The sequence below is a fragment of the Centrocercus urophasianus genome, unplaced genomic scaffold (genome assembly GCF_019232065.1).
Source record: "Centrocercus urophasianus isolate 14NV4802_14NV808 unplaced genomic scaffold, USGS_Curo_1.0 seq_14, whole genome shotgun sequence".
Taxonomy (NCBI): domain Eukaryota; kingdom Metazoa; phylum Chordata; class Aves; order Galliformes; family Phasianidae; genus Centrocercus; species Centrocercus urophasianus.
Genome location: NW_024884586.1, coordinates 38,475,536 through 38,487,956, shown reverse-complemented (window position 1 = coordinate 38,487,956; position 12,421 = coordinate 38,475,536). Strand labels below are relative to the sequence as shown.

General features: G+C 40.1%; 1 protein-coding gene across 1 annotated transcript in view; it reads left to right on the top strand.

Moving 5' to 3' along the window:
• PRIMA1 (proline rich membrane anchor 1) overlaps positions 1–12,189 on the top strand; it is a 47,118-nt gene extending 34,929 nt beyond the window's left edge. Inside the window, exon 4 of the mRNA XM_042813669.1 lies at positions 7,786–12,189. Within this exon, the coding sequence (XP_042669603.1) occupies positions 7,786–7,885 (100 nt within the window). The 3' untranslated portion in view covers positions 7,886–12,189. The remainder of the gene's footprint in view (positions 1–7,785) is intronic.
• Positions 12,190–12,421: the final 232 nt, after the last annotated feature.

Here is a 12,421-nt window from a genome sequence, read left to right as displayed (position 1 = left end):
CCTTACTATTCCAACCCCACATTTTTTCCCATATTTATAGTCCAATTGGCCTGGCGTACCAACTACCAGCCAGTTTGCAGACATGGGATGCAGTTCCTGCAGCTTTCCCTCCTCCATTTCCCATATAAATATCCTTTTTAATAAGGACAACTTCTACCTGGGAGCTCAGCTAAGTAATAGTTTAGAACTGATTTTACTGGCCAGCATAGCTGAGTAAATCGATTAAGCCATCCTCATGTTTTGTTCGACATATTTGTTTAGATGTCTATATAAAACAAGCTAGGTTTTAATCAGGATTGATACAGTGGGCATTTAAATAGCACATTTCTTCAGATTTTCTTAATGTTTGTTAAGCACTTCGAGGACTGAAAGTACACAATAGTGATCAATGTTGTTCAATCTGTACCAGAAGGACTGGAAAGCATTGGGGGACTAAAAGAAGATCTCAAGTTTAGGCTAGCACTCATGGTTCTGTATTACCAGCACGTAGCAGATGATCAGAGCAAGGTTTGCTGCTTCACATCCTCACCCTTGGGAATGTGCATGGCTTATTTTTGTGCACAAAGAGCTCTCACACACACAGAGAAATGAAGGACCAAACCTGTAAGGAGACATTGCATTGACAGCAGAGCATCAGTCAGCAGGCAGTTGTATTGTTAGCTGGGCGGTGGGTGGTAAGTTCATACATCATCACATTTTTTTCCATTTTACTTCTCTGTGTTAGTACTTTTTATCTTTAACCAGCAATTTCTGTTTTGTTTCCAATTCTGTTCCTGGGAGGGAGGGAGGGAGTGAATAGCTCTGTGGTGCTTAGCTGCCTGCTGTGTTAAACCATAACAAATTCCTACCATACACATATCAGCCTCCTTCTTGAACCTGTGTCACGTTCACTCATTCCTTGCTTCCTCCTCCAGCAGTCCCAATTCAAACCTCCATTCTTCTGAGGACAGCAAACTTATTCACATATCCATGTTAAATTTACCCCTCTCTCCTTCCTATTTCTCCTTTTAAACAGCTTTTTTCTGGTATTCCCTGAAATGATTCCCATCCCCTCTTTTTTTTTTTCATTAGATTAAATTGTTCAAGCATGTTTATTGTCTTCCGTAAGAGGTTAGGACAGAAATTTGAGCTGGCTTCTCTCTTTAATTATAGACTTGCTAGGGCAGATCCTGCCTAAAACAACAGTTACCTACAATCTCAGTTAGCAGGGCACTACATATGTACTGGCAATGCCAGACAATTTCTGTGTTGCTTGGTTGTGGCCTTGGCCATACTCCAGACGTTTTTTGGCTTTGTTAAAAGTAAGGTGCCTTTATTTCATGCTTTAAATGTCTCTTCCTTTTTTTTATTTTCTTTTTTTCCATTTAGTGGCTTTTTGCCAAGCTGAAAGGTCAGCCACATGAGCTCATTGTTTCACATTAGGCCCATTCATTTTATTTCCTTTTGTCATCAAAACACATCGATTATGTCTTTCACAGTGAGAACACCCAATGGATAACATCAGCTGTCATATCTCACTAGTCAATAAGACCCTTTTAAAGATCATTATAATGAGTGCAAAGAGTGGGGTGTAACATGAGGGGTCACTTTCATCAGTTACCTCAGTTAATAGTCCAGTAATAAAAATGCTTCTTAAGATAGGTTTTGTGTGAGTGATAAGTAAGGAACATTAATTCTGAAGTTGGTTTAACTGAAAGCTGAGTAGAAAAGGCAATTGCATCACCTTAGGCTCCCAAAGCCAGATCCTCCTTTGGTACATCAGAACAAATCCTGCTCAAGTCCACCAAAGCCTGTGGAATTACTCTTGACTTTGTCCTGGTGAAAATAAATGAAGGCTAAACTCCAGTTCTTAAATTTCATGTGTGGCTCGTCAATCTACTGCATTTACTTGTGGTCTGAAGAGGCCAAATTCTCCTACCAGATGCATTCCCTATGTCTCCAGTAGGCTGGGGTAGGTGCACTTCTGCAGCAGGAGCCCTGCCCACTGCATTTTGCTTTTTTGTCCAAGAGCTCAGGGGGCCTCTAAGTGCTGATGAATGGCTGCAGAGAGAGCTCCATATGGAAATATTTTTCGCTGAGAGAAGCAGTCAGCAAAGACTAGACATTCAATCTGTGCACAGCAAGGGGGATTTGACTGTCGCAGGGGAGTGTGAAACACCCCAAAGTGGAAATTGCCCACATGCCTGCAGATCTTGCTTAAATATACTCCAGACATCAGTCAGCTAAATGTGGCTGTGAGGGAGAGCCATAAATTACAGAATTGAAAATTCTCATATGAACACCCAGAAAAGAAGAAATTTTGCTTGGGAGACGGTATCTTAAGGCTAGATCAAAGCCTATTGATGCATCATGATTTGCATTGCTGTGAAAGAGACTTCCATTTTGCAAATGCACTTGCACAGATCTTCTCTCTGTCTCCGTGTAGGAGATTAACTGAGTAACTTGTCCAGATAGAGCTGTTCTTTATTATATTTGTAAATCATTTGCTTTGTGCATGGGAAGTAGTTGAGCCAGTAACCTCTTCCTACAAGTAACAGTGTGCTGTTTGTTTAGTGGACAGACTGATGGTCAATATACGACTAATTGAATTGAGAAAATCTAAAGTTTCAAATATTTTTCTTCTTTAGGAGTTCTTTGGTTTCTACCTTTACAATGTCAAATAAATAATATCCAGACTGAACTTTTCTGACCTCTCCAAGGCATCAGAGGAAGTTGGAATATGACTCCCTTTCTATGGGCTTAAAAACCATCTCAGAGAAGTGACCTTCCTTTTCAATTCAAAGCATGTGTGTCTGGTCCATTGCACCAGGCTGGCCAGCCCAGATTGGTTGTAAGGCAGGGCTCCTGGTGAGCAGCTGCGCACAAGCTTCTAGATTTGACATCTGTCTCTCATAAAGCAACTTCCTTCAGTGCACTGCGCCTCTCTAGCAGGGGTTCTGCTCATAAACCTGTCTTAGAAAGCAAGCTTGCTTCTCCCAGCAGTTGCTATTATGGGAACAAATTCATCTCTGGTGGCTGATGCCCAGCGTGAATCAAGCTGCTGTTTGATGAACACCTACAGTGGTGAGATGTAAACACCCTTCATTCACTTTCTTTGCATTCTTATAAAAATGCTGGCTATTGAGATGGTCCAGTAACTGAATAAAAAATTGTAAAATTTATTCTTCCACGTCCAGATCTGCTAAATGACAATGTTTCTGAAGAATGATGGTAGCCCACATCTTGTCTGGGCTTCCAGCAGCAAAGTCTAGCTGCCACAGGAGCCGCTAACAGTGCAGCATGGGAAGCTTGACTGTGTGAAAATACACATATTGGATATCTACCCTATTTCTTACAAAAGTTTGTAACCCAGAAGGTTGCTGCTGCCAATGGGTCACTGCATATACCTAGACAGCATGGGTATTTCCACTATACACATGAGGATAGACCAATCCTATAAAGCAAAAGAGTGTGTTGTATGATATTTAATTTTACAGAAAAACATTAATTTTTATGTGTTAATATCTAATGAAATATTCATTCTTGTGGATAGCAGCTTTGAATTTATTGCAAATACAAGCACAGGAAGGGCTCTGGAATCATTGTGGGGCTTGTGGTAGACCAGGTCTGCAGCTATTTATCTTTCCTTGTTGTACATTCTAAGTACAATTTACAATTTTGTACCACTGTTCAGGAAAGAACGGACTTGCACTGTGGTCATCTGGGCGTTGAGCATCTCTGCAAACAATGTACAGCTGGGAAGGCATAGTGCCTGACTGCATTTTTAAAGAGAAAATTCATTCTCTATTCCCATTTTGTAGGAAGCAGAATAGGCATTTCCTTCAGTAAATCTCAAATGAAGGCAGGTATCTCCTGGCAGTCCTGAGCTGAATATCAGAGTTCCAGCAGAAGGTGCATTTATCAATTTTTTAAAATCTATTAATCATATATTTTATCTTTTTAATGTTTAAGAATAAGAAAAATAAAGAGAAAACCTCCCATACTACTCTACCAGCAGTAGTGCATTACAAACATGGACTTACATCTATGCTAAATTTACCTCAGTAGTAAAAGCTGGCAGGAGGGTGTTGTTTGAACACACCAGCTGAGTTTTGTGATTAGACATGATCATGTGCCCAGAAGTGTTTTCCTATCCTGGTTTCAGCTGAGATAGATTTAATTTTCTTTATAAAGGCTGGTATGTTCTGGATTTGGTATGCTGTGTTTTGGATTTAGGATGAGAGTAATGTTGATAACACACCACCGTTTCAGTTGTTTCAGTTGTTTCAGTTGTGAGCATTGTTTACTCAAAGTGAAGGATATTTCAATTCCTCACAGAGCCCAGCCAGCAAAGGGGCTGGAAGAACACAAGAACTGGGACAGCTGACCCAAACTGGCCCTACGGATATTCCATGCTATATGGTAAAATGATGAACAATAAAACAGGGAGGAGATGACCATGGAGAGTTGGCTGCTGTTACTCAGGGACTGGCTGGGCATCAGTCAGCAGGTTGTGAGCAGTTGTGTTGTACATCACTTGTTCTGTATTTTGTTATTATTGCTGTTATCCTTTCCGTTTCTTTCCTACCAAACTGCATTTAACTTAGCCCACAATTTTTTACCTTTTTCCAATTCTCTCCCCAATCCACTGAGGGTGATCTTTTCTAAAGTCAGAACATACAAATCCTGTTTGAATGTTACATTGACCTTTACGCAGAACTCTGCTGAGTGCTGGCATAAGCCAATATGATTTTTTTTTTTCTTTTTTTGCAAACAAAGTTTATCATGTTATGTTACCAGAACCTCATCAGAAATTGAAGTCTAGCACGTGAAATGCTCTAGTAAATACCTGTTTGATGATATCTTGATTTTAGGACTCTTTCAAATTAATGCATACGTGGTGGAGAGGTCATTATGGACTCTGATGCATCATTTCAGGCGTGTATTGCAGAGTTGAAGTTATCTTTCATTCACGGTTGTTTTGCATGAAGAGTGCAACAATTTTCTTGCTAAAGCACAATGTGTAGCAAATCACTCTGCAAAGCACAGCAAAGCAAAGCACGTAGCAAACAGCCTGTTTCTCCTGCCACCAAGTGTGTAAGTCAGGTATGAATAGTTCCCTGCTTTTTCCCTTCACTAATTTGACTCATCCGTCCATACCAGTGAAGAGCAACCCTGGAATGGAAATGGAAAACTACGGGGCCACAGCATTTCAAATGAAGGGGAGCTTGAAGTGTTACATGTAGGAAGATCATGTACAGTTTTACTTATCAGGCAGAAAATAGGGTAATAGGGTTCTCCTTGGTGTGTAAAAGAACTTGTGTATTTGGATCAGTAAAACTTTAGGGGAAAAAGAAATAGTGACACAGAGTTAGACACAAAAAGAGCTAGTACCCTAATGTAAAAAGGCAGTTTAAAATTTGCAATATATATTAGAAAGTCTTTGGTTATCTAAATGCATGAGTCAATTTTAATCAATGTGATAAGTGCATAGAGTAGTGTCAAGGCCATGATTTAAATGGTATAACTGAGGCAAGTGGGACACCAAATCTATATCTATCATGCATTTGGAAATAAATTAAGGGAGTTAAGCAGAGCATTCTGCAAGCCTGAGCTTTGGTTCTGCCAAAAATAAGTAAGTGACTCAAATTGCCATTTCATTGAGCCCCAAGGTAGTTGCTGTGTTTCACTCACACCAATCCTGAGCAGCTGATAAGGCAGAGGAGGATGTGGGAGCTACAGAGAGCCAGCAGAACCCTGATAAAATCTCCATTCCACTGTTTTCACGATCTGAACAAATAATTTCCAGTGCATTCCATTGCAGGCAGTACAATATCAAGGGTAGCTTCTCCAGCAGGCTCCTCAGACAGGTCTTGCTGTCAGAGGGGAGTCTCTGAATCACTCAGCTCCATGCTGGGAAGTGAAAGAGCAAACAGCTGCTCCTGGACAAGAAAAACAAAGCTAGAAGAGGGTAGAAGGGGGAAAGGGCAATTTCAGGAGGACTGAAGAATTTGTTCCTGAAAGCACCTCTAGGAAAAAAAGAAAAAAAAAGAAAAAAAAAAAGAAAGAAAAATGGAGATAAACATGAGTGGAAGATAATTCCTGAAGGAAGAAATCTAGACAGGAAAAGCAAACAGAGCTGGAAAGTTGCAGAAACACTTAAGACAACAAAATAAAGAAAGAAGGCAACAGAGCTGATAGTGGCCAAAATGTCTTCATTGTTTGACTGTTCATAAAGCCAATTTTCATGTTTGGAAGGGGAAAATAAAAGAAATTTTGAAAACAAAAGAGAAGTTTAAAAAGAGCCACAACATTTTGCCTGCCCATGAGGAAATGAGGAAAGTGCTGCCATCAGATTCTCCATTTCTCTTCGGTGGGGTGGAATCTGCTTTGTAATGGAATGATAGGTAGAGCCATAGGAGGTGTTTCCAAAAGCAGGCAAGCACAGCATGTTAACAGTTGAAATGGAGTTCAACAAAATTCTTAGGTTCCTCTTCCCTTCCATTTTCACTCTCTAACAACTGGATTGACAGCTAATTTTAACAAGCCCTAACCCTCACCAGCTAAAGAGGGGAGTAAAACATTGCAGTCAAATATATTTTCTGCAAGATTACAAGAGAAACAAACTTCCTGTAATCATTCTCCATATACCTTTCACTAATGCTTTTATCTGCTAAAATTAAATATTGTTAACTTTTTTTTTTTTTATCAATTGTTGTTTGCTTTGTTAAATGATGTTAAGAATAATAGCAGGAAATGTATTTTATGTATTTATGTATCTGTCTTTTTGCCCTTACAAGCACTTTACACTCAAGGCGCAAATGTGTGCTGAGATATCTTTTTGGAAAGCACATGCTTTTGCCTCTTGCTGTGTGTGAGGCTTTGGCTTTGAATAAAGGTCACACCACTTCTAAGGAGAAAAATTGTAGGGGAAATATTTACATGAAGTAACATTGTTACTGGACTTCTGCTCTTCCCCTCCAGAGTCACTTTAAAATCCCAAAGATGCTTTTGCTCAGTGATTCACAGATTCTTGCTAGTTTTCTGCATTTGCTGGGCATTTTCTGAATTACAATCAGTTTTGTTGGACCTGGACTGTGTTACCAAAATGGTGCCAATGGCCAGTAGCTTCAACACCTACATGAAGTTCTCTGAACTAGTAAACTATGTTTCCTTCACAGGCAGTGCAGAGAAACAGGGATGCCTTGGGCACAAAGTATCTGGCTAATTTTAGACATCCACTGCAGCTGATCTTAATCTTGTTTTAAAATTACCTCTTTCTATTCACTGACAGTGAAGTAAGTCTGGGGTGATCACCACAGATGTATGTATCTACATCTACTCACAGGAGTCCTCTCCTGAACATGGAGTTTTTATTATGACTGTTGAGTAGCTGAACTGGCGAGTGATTTGGGTCCTCAGTGGACACGACTGGCCATCAGCATAGTTTGAATGGTGTAGCACTTCAAGGAGAAAGGCCTACGGCTGGCCAAATGCAGAGCCTCAGCCTGTGCCTCCATTCCAGGAATGATGATAGTGAAGAGCTGGGAGGTTGCCAGGGAGAGACAATCTGCCTGCATGCGGCTTAGGAGCAGACCCCTCACCTTCCAGGTGAATCATCAGGCTTGACAAAATTTAACTGCTGATTTGACCTCTGTTCAGAAAGGGAAAATAGAAAGGAAAAAGCCAGTTTTAACACACCTTTTAATGTCCTTGCTTTTTTGTATTGACAAATAAGATGTTTATCTCTGTCCTTTCTTTTTCTCTCACCCTACCTACACATCACCGAATCTGGGATCACATAAGGAAACCCATGAGAAAAGAAGAGAATGGAACCAGTCGGGCTGAGTATGCAATGACCTCTTCCCAAAACAACAAAACAGTTGATAACAATGCCGTCGTATAATCCCTGAGATCCTACTGACTCTCAGGAGGTGGTAAACTTTTAAAGCACAGCATGGAATGTGCAAGGTGGGTGGAAAAAAGCAACGAAAGGAGCTCTGTGGCCAAGGACTTCATTTCAGAAATAGCGCACTTATCAGTGATTCAGAAGAGAAAAGCAGACTGCTCTTCAGGCTTGCTGCTTCTCCAAGGGAGGATAATCCCCTTCTCCAAGGGATGTAGATCCAAGCTGCCCAGAGAAAAGGCATCACAAAGCATTGCATGCTGCATCTCGTGAAAGCAACATCATGATGCCTTCTGTTTCTTCTTCATGCAGTTCTTAGTCTGAGTAGAGTGCTCCCAAAAAGCTCCTTAAATAGGGTCTTCAGAGGAAAAAGTGACCTGCTGGAGTGGCAGCAGCTTACTGTAAATGAGTCTGAGGGTGGAGCTGTTACCTACATACTTCTCCAGACTGAGCAGTGTTTTCACCTAGGACCTCGCAGCTTTGTGTGCTTATACTTCATTCATTCTTATCATTCTTATTATTTCAATTAAAAAAAAAAAAAAAAAAAAAAAAGAAGAAGAAGAAAAAGGTAAAAAAATCTGTTAAGCCATCAAGGAACCAAAAACTGCATGAAATTGTGACTTATCCCAGGAAATTTGTCTGTGGTCTGGGGACTATGCAATTTCCATGGCTGAAGACTTTTCAGGCAAAAGAAAAAAACATTGATTTAGCCATTAGCTTTGCTAATGAAAGATATGATCAATAGGTGCTTTGAACATTATTACATTGTAGTCACCCTACTTTTTTGCATCATGTTTCATTTTTTTTACCTTTAAAAACTAACGTTTTGGTGAAAGTCCGCACATTTCTCTGTGTTTGCCTCATGCTGATTTGCCAGGGAAACCTCTACAGGAAAGTTTTTGTTTCCATCTTGGAGTATTTGTATTGAAAGGATGAGCAGCCTTTTGAAGTTCACTGACAAGTGTTGCTTCCTGAAAGTGTTGAGTATCATGAACTGATCCACTGAGGATCTAGCTTCGAGGACCATTTCTTAGGGGCTGTTAAGCTGGCTATGCTGACATTAATTCAGTCTCTGCCTCTCCTGGCACAGACTGCCAATTGTGCCAAATTCAGTGTAATAGCTTAGTGTTGCACTTTCCATGGCATGGATTGCTGACTATTTAAAGCAAAGCTGAATCCATCTAAACTCATTTCATGTAGGATCTCAGGTTAGATTCAGTAAGCAACACTTAAGATAAAGGCGATCGAGCTGCTGGTCTTTCCCCATCTCCCGAAAACTTTCCTTTGTGTCCCATCACCATACATGTGACTTCATTTACCTCTGTGCTGAAGGTATCAACACAGTGGTTCTACCCTGCTTCTTGTCTGGCCTCAAGCACCGAGTCCACTCGGTTTCCATGTGTGAGTAACTCCCAGGCATCAACTCAGTCTTGCTCTGGGACATGGCTGTTTCCCAGCTGTCGCTTCTGTTGTTAATGCAACACACTGATACTTTCAGTTCAACATAAAGATGTGCCTGAACTGGAGAAACCAGATTTTGATTTTGAACATGTTCCTGACTGCATTTGGTCTACCTCTAGGATGTAGAGTTTGGCCTAGACGAAGACAATGCCCTGTAGACCCTTCCTGAAAAACCTCCAGGATGTTCAAATCAGCATTTTCAGATCAGGCCCATCTCTAATATTCTATTACCTATTAACCAGTAGGGTATATGTAAATATAAGTATCTTTCTAATGATAAAATGAAATGCTGCTGTACACCAGTGAGAAATTTGTGGAGTTATTAGCTTTTTGGCCTGTCATCACAACATAGAAGTTTAGCTACATAAAATTATTTTTTAAAAGCTAGATTTTCTTGAGAAGTGAATGCAATTATAAAAGTTAAAGGGAATAAGTAACCCTTTGCCCAAAAGTACAATCACTACCTTCCATATTTACAGTGTGCTTGCACAAAATACACAGCGATATGTTCTTACAACCAAAGTGAGATTAAAATGACAGAATTTGCATTTTGAGTCTAGTATCCTAAATGCCCAAAGCACCTAGCCCCTAAATACTATAATAAAAATATTACAAGTATATTTCTAGAGTATTTTTAAGCTATAACATTTATTTTGGTGTAGTTACCGATGTTTGCCTTTTTTTACTCCAGTTCTTTCTGCCTAAATGTGACACAGTCTGAGACTGGTTGCAAGTTTAGCTGAGAGTATAAGTGTGAATGCAGATGAGTTTAGCATGATACAGGCTCAGGATTAGCACTTTCTCCTGAAGGTTCTTGATTTTATTTATTTCCTAATAAAGCTTTAAAGTCATGTTCTGTAAAGCCAAAATCACAAAAGGGATTTGTAACTTATTGTGTTCATCAAAATGTGTCTGTTTCTGCAAGAACAAGCCTAAAGAGATGATCAATGGATACTGTCTTATTTTCAGTGATGTCAGTGGTAAAATGGCCTTACTGACAGAAAATCCTGATATATGACATAACCCATGAGCAAACCTCATAGGTCCCAGAGGTTTCTCAGTGGAAGACATGTTCAATCCTAGTGTGGAGCAGGGAGCTAGCACATTTCAAGGAGCCACACATGGGACTGGCATCTATTTTCAACTCTGCCATTCACCTGCTGTTTACTAGCAAGTAATTTTGCCTCTCTGTGCCTCAATTTACCCATCTGTATAATTGAGATAAAATACTTAACAGCTCTGTGGCAGAATTTTGAGAGACATGAACATATCTTATTTGCACAGGCAGAGTTACAATGCTATTATATCCACATGCTGATATTAAATAAATGTATTTGGGAACGTCATTACATAACATTTGTTTTCTTAGTCTATCGGACACAGAAGAGCAGTAGCTGACAAGCTGGGAGCTGCTTCTCCCTGCTTCTCTAGTCATTTGCTCTCAGCATTTACGCAGCTGCGTGGCTGGGAGAAATAGGAAATTCCATATCGGGCAGTTTTGCCTGTAGAATCCTGGGCATCTAAATACAGTTGACTGCAGTGCACCAGAAGCTTAAGGTGATCTTCAGAAAGTCTCTTGGAAAAGTATGCTGGAAGCAGATTTAAGTCTTCAGAAAAGACAGACCAGAAAGTCAGTGTCTTTGGGGAATGATTTTTGAAGTTTTCTTATGAGGTTTAAGGGTTTGTCTAATGTTCTACGAAGTACTTGGAAAGCTTTTCTGAAATGGCTTTCTATTCTTCCCTATTGTACCATTATTAAGTACAAAAGGAAAGGAAAGGATGGATAAGGACTCCACTAAGCAGTGACCCTGGATCTGGGGAACTGGCAATTTAAAGTACAACTTCACAAGGACTACAAGTTTATTTTTAGATGCAGAAAGATCCTGCATAGCTCCATTCACAAAATAGCCAGACCCTCAACAGTTACAAAGGTGGCCTGTTTCTAGACAAAAATATAGTGCTCTACTCTGACCCCTCTGATCACCACCAGACAGCCTTGCAAAATAGAAAACCACTTTGTTCAGTCTGACGGTGAGCATTAACTCAACATTTCTTTGTAAGTACCAACACAAGCGCAGACTGCACTTTAAGGGCCTGAGCTACAAAGCATCAAGTTTCCTCAACACTCAGTAGGAAAGTGCAGCTGAGGTGTTCATGTCTTGCAGGAAGCCTCAGCCCTGAAGCCCTCCATGGCTCAGATCCACCACAGGGCTGTGACCAGGAGTGCGTCTCCACCTTGTATACATGTTTCAAAAACAGACATGGAAGGAAAGAGGAGAGTTCTACCAAGTTTAAGATATAAATATGTTGATATATATCTAGATAGAGACCTAATTGTCCAGTCTTGCATGCCATACGGTCATGCATAGCATGTGAAGCGAGCGTGGCCCTGCTTCTCCAACCAGGTAATGGCCATAGATGCTGCCAAGCAATGGAGAATCAGGCCTGTGGTAGATATGTATTTACAATGCTCCCTGCATCTGTACAAACCAAAATATATTATTTTAAACTGCAAAATAGTGTGTTTGAATCAATGCATGAATGTAAATACTCTAAGATCTGCCTTCTTGACTGTGTACCACATGTACAGATGAAAACAAATATTATTTATAGGAAGTCTGTATTGGTGGTTAAATAACTAAAGAGAAAAAAAAAAAAAATCAGAATTAATGTTGTAATGTTTCTCAAACAAGCCATTAATGTATATTTAGTATTTAAGGATATTGCTCAACAAGTATGTTCTGTACCAAAAACTGTGTTGCAAATACAGATTGTGCAGTACCCTATTTTAAAAAGGCACCGTAATTAATTTTTATTTTAAATAAAAATGTACTTGTAAAAAGTTTCCTGTGTCCTGTGGGTTGTGTAGCTAAGGGGTGGGACACGGTGAAGAGAAAAGCTGCAGGGAAGAATGACTGTGGTGCCTCCTTAGGCACTTCTACTGCTGAATTTACAGTTTGTTTAAACATGCTTTCTGCTCTGTTTTCAGCACAGCTTGTGGCTGTTGACATCTGCTTGGGTTCTGGTGCATCTCGTCCAACCCTCAGTTTAAGTCCCAGTCCTGTGAACTGCTAC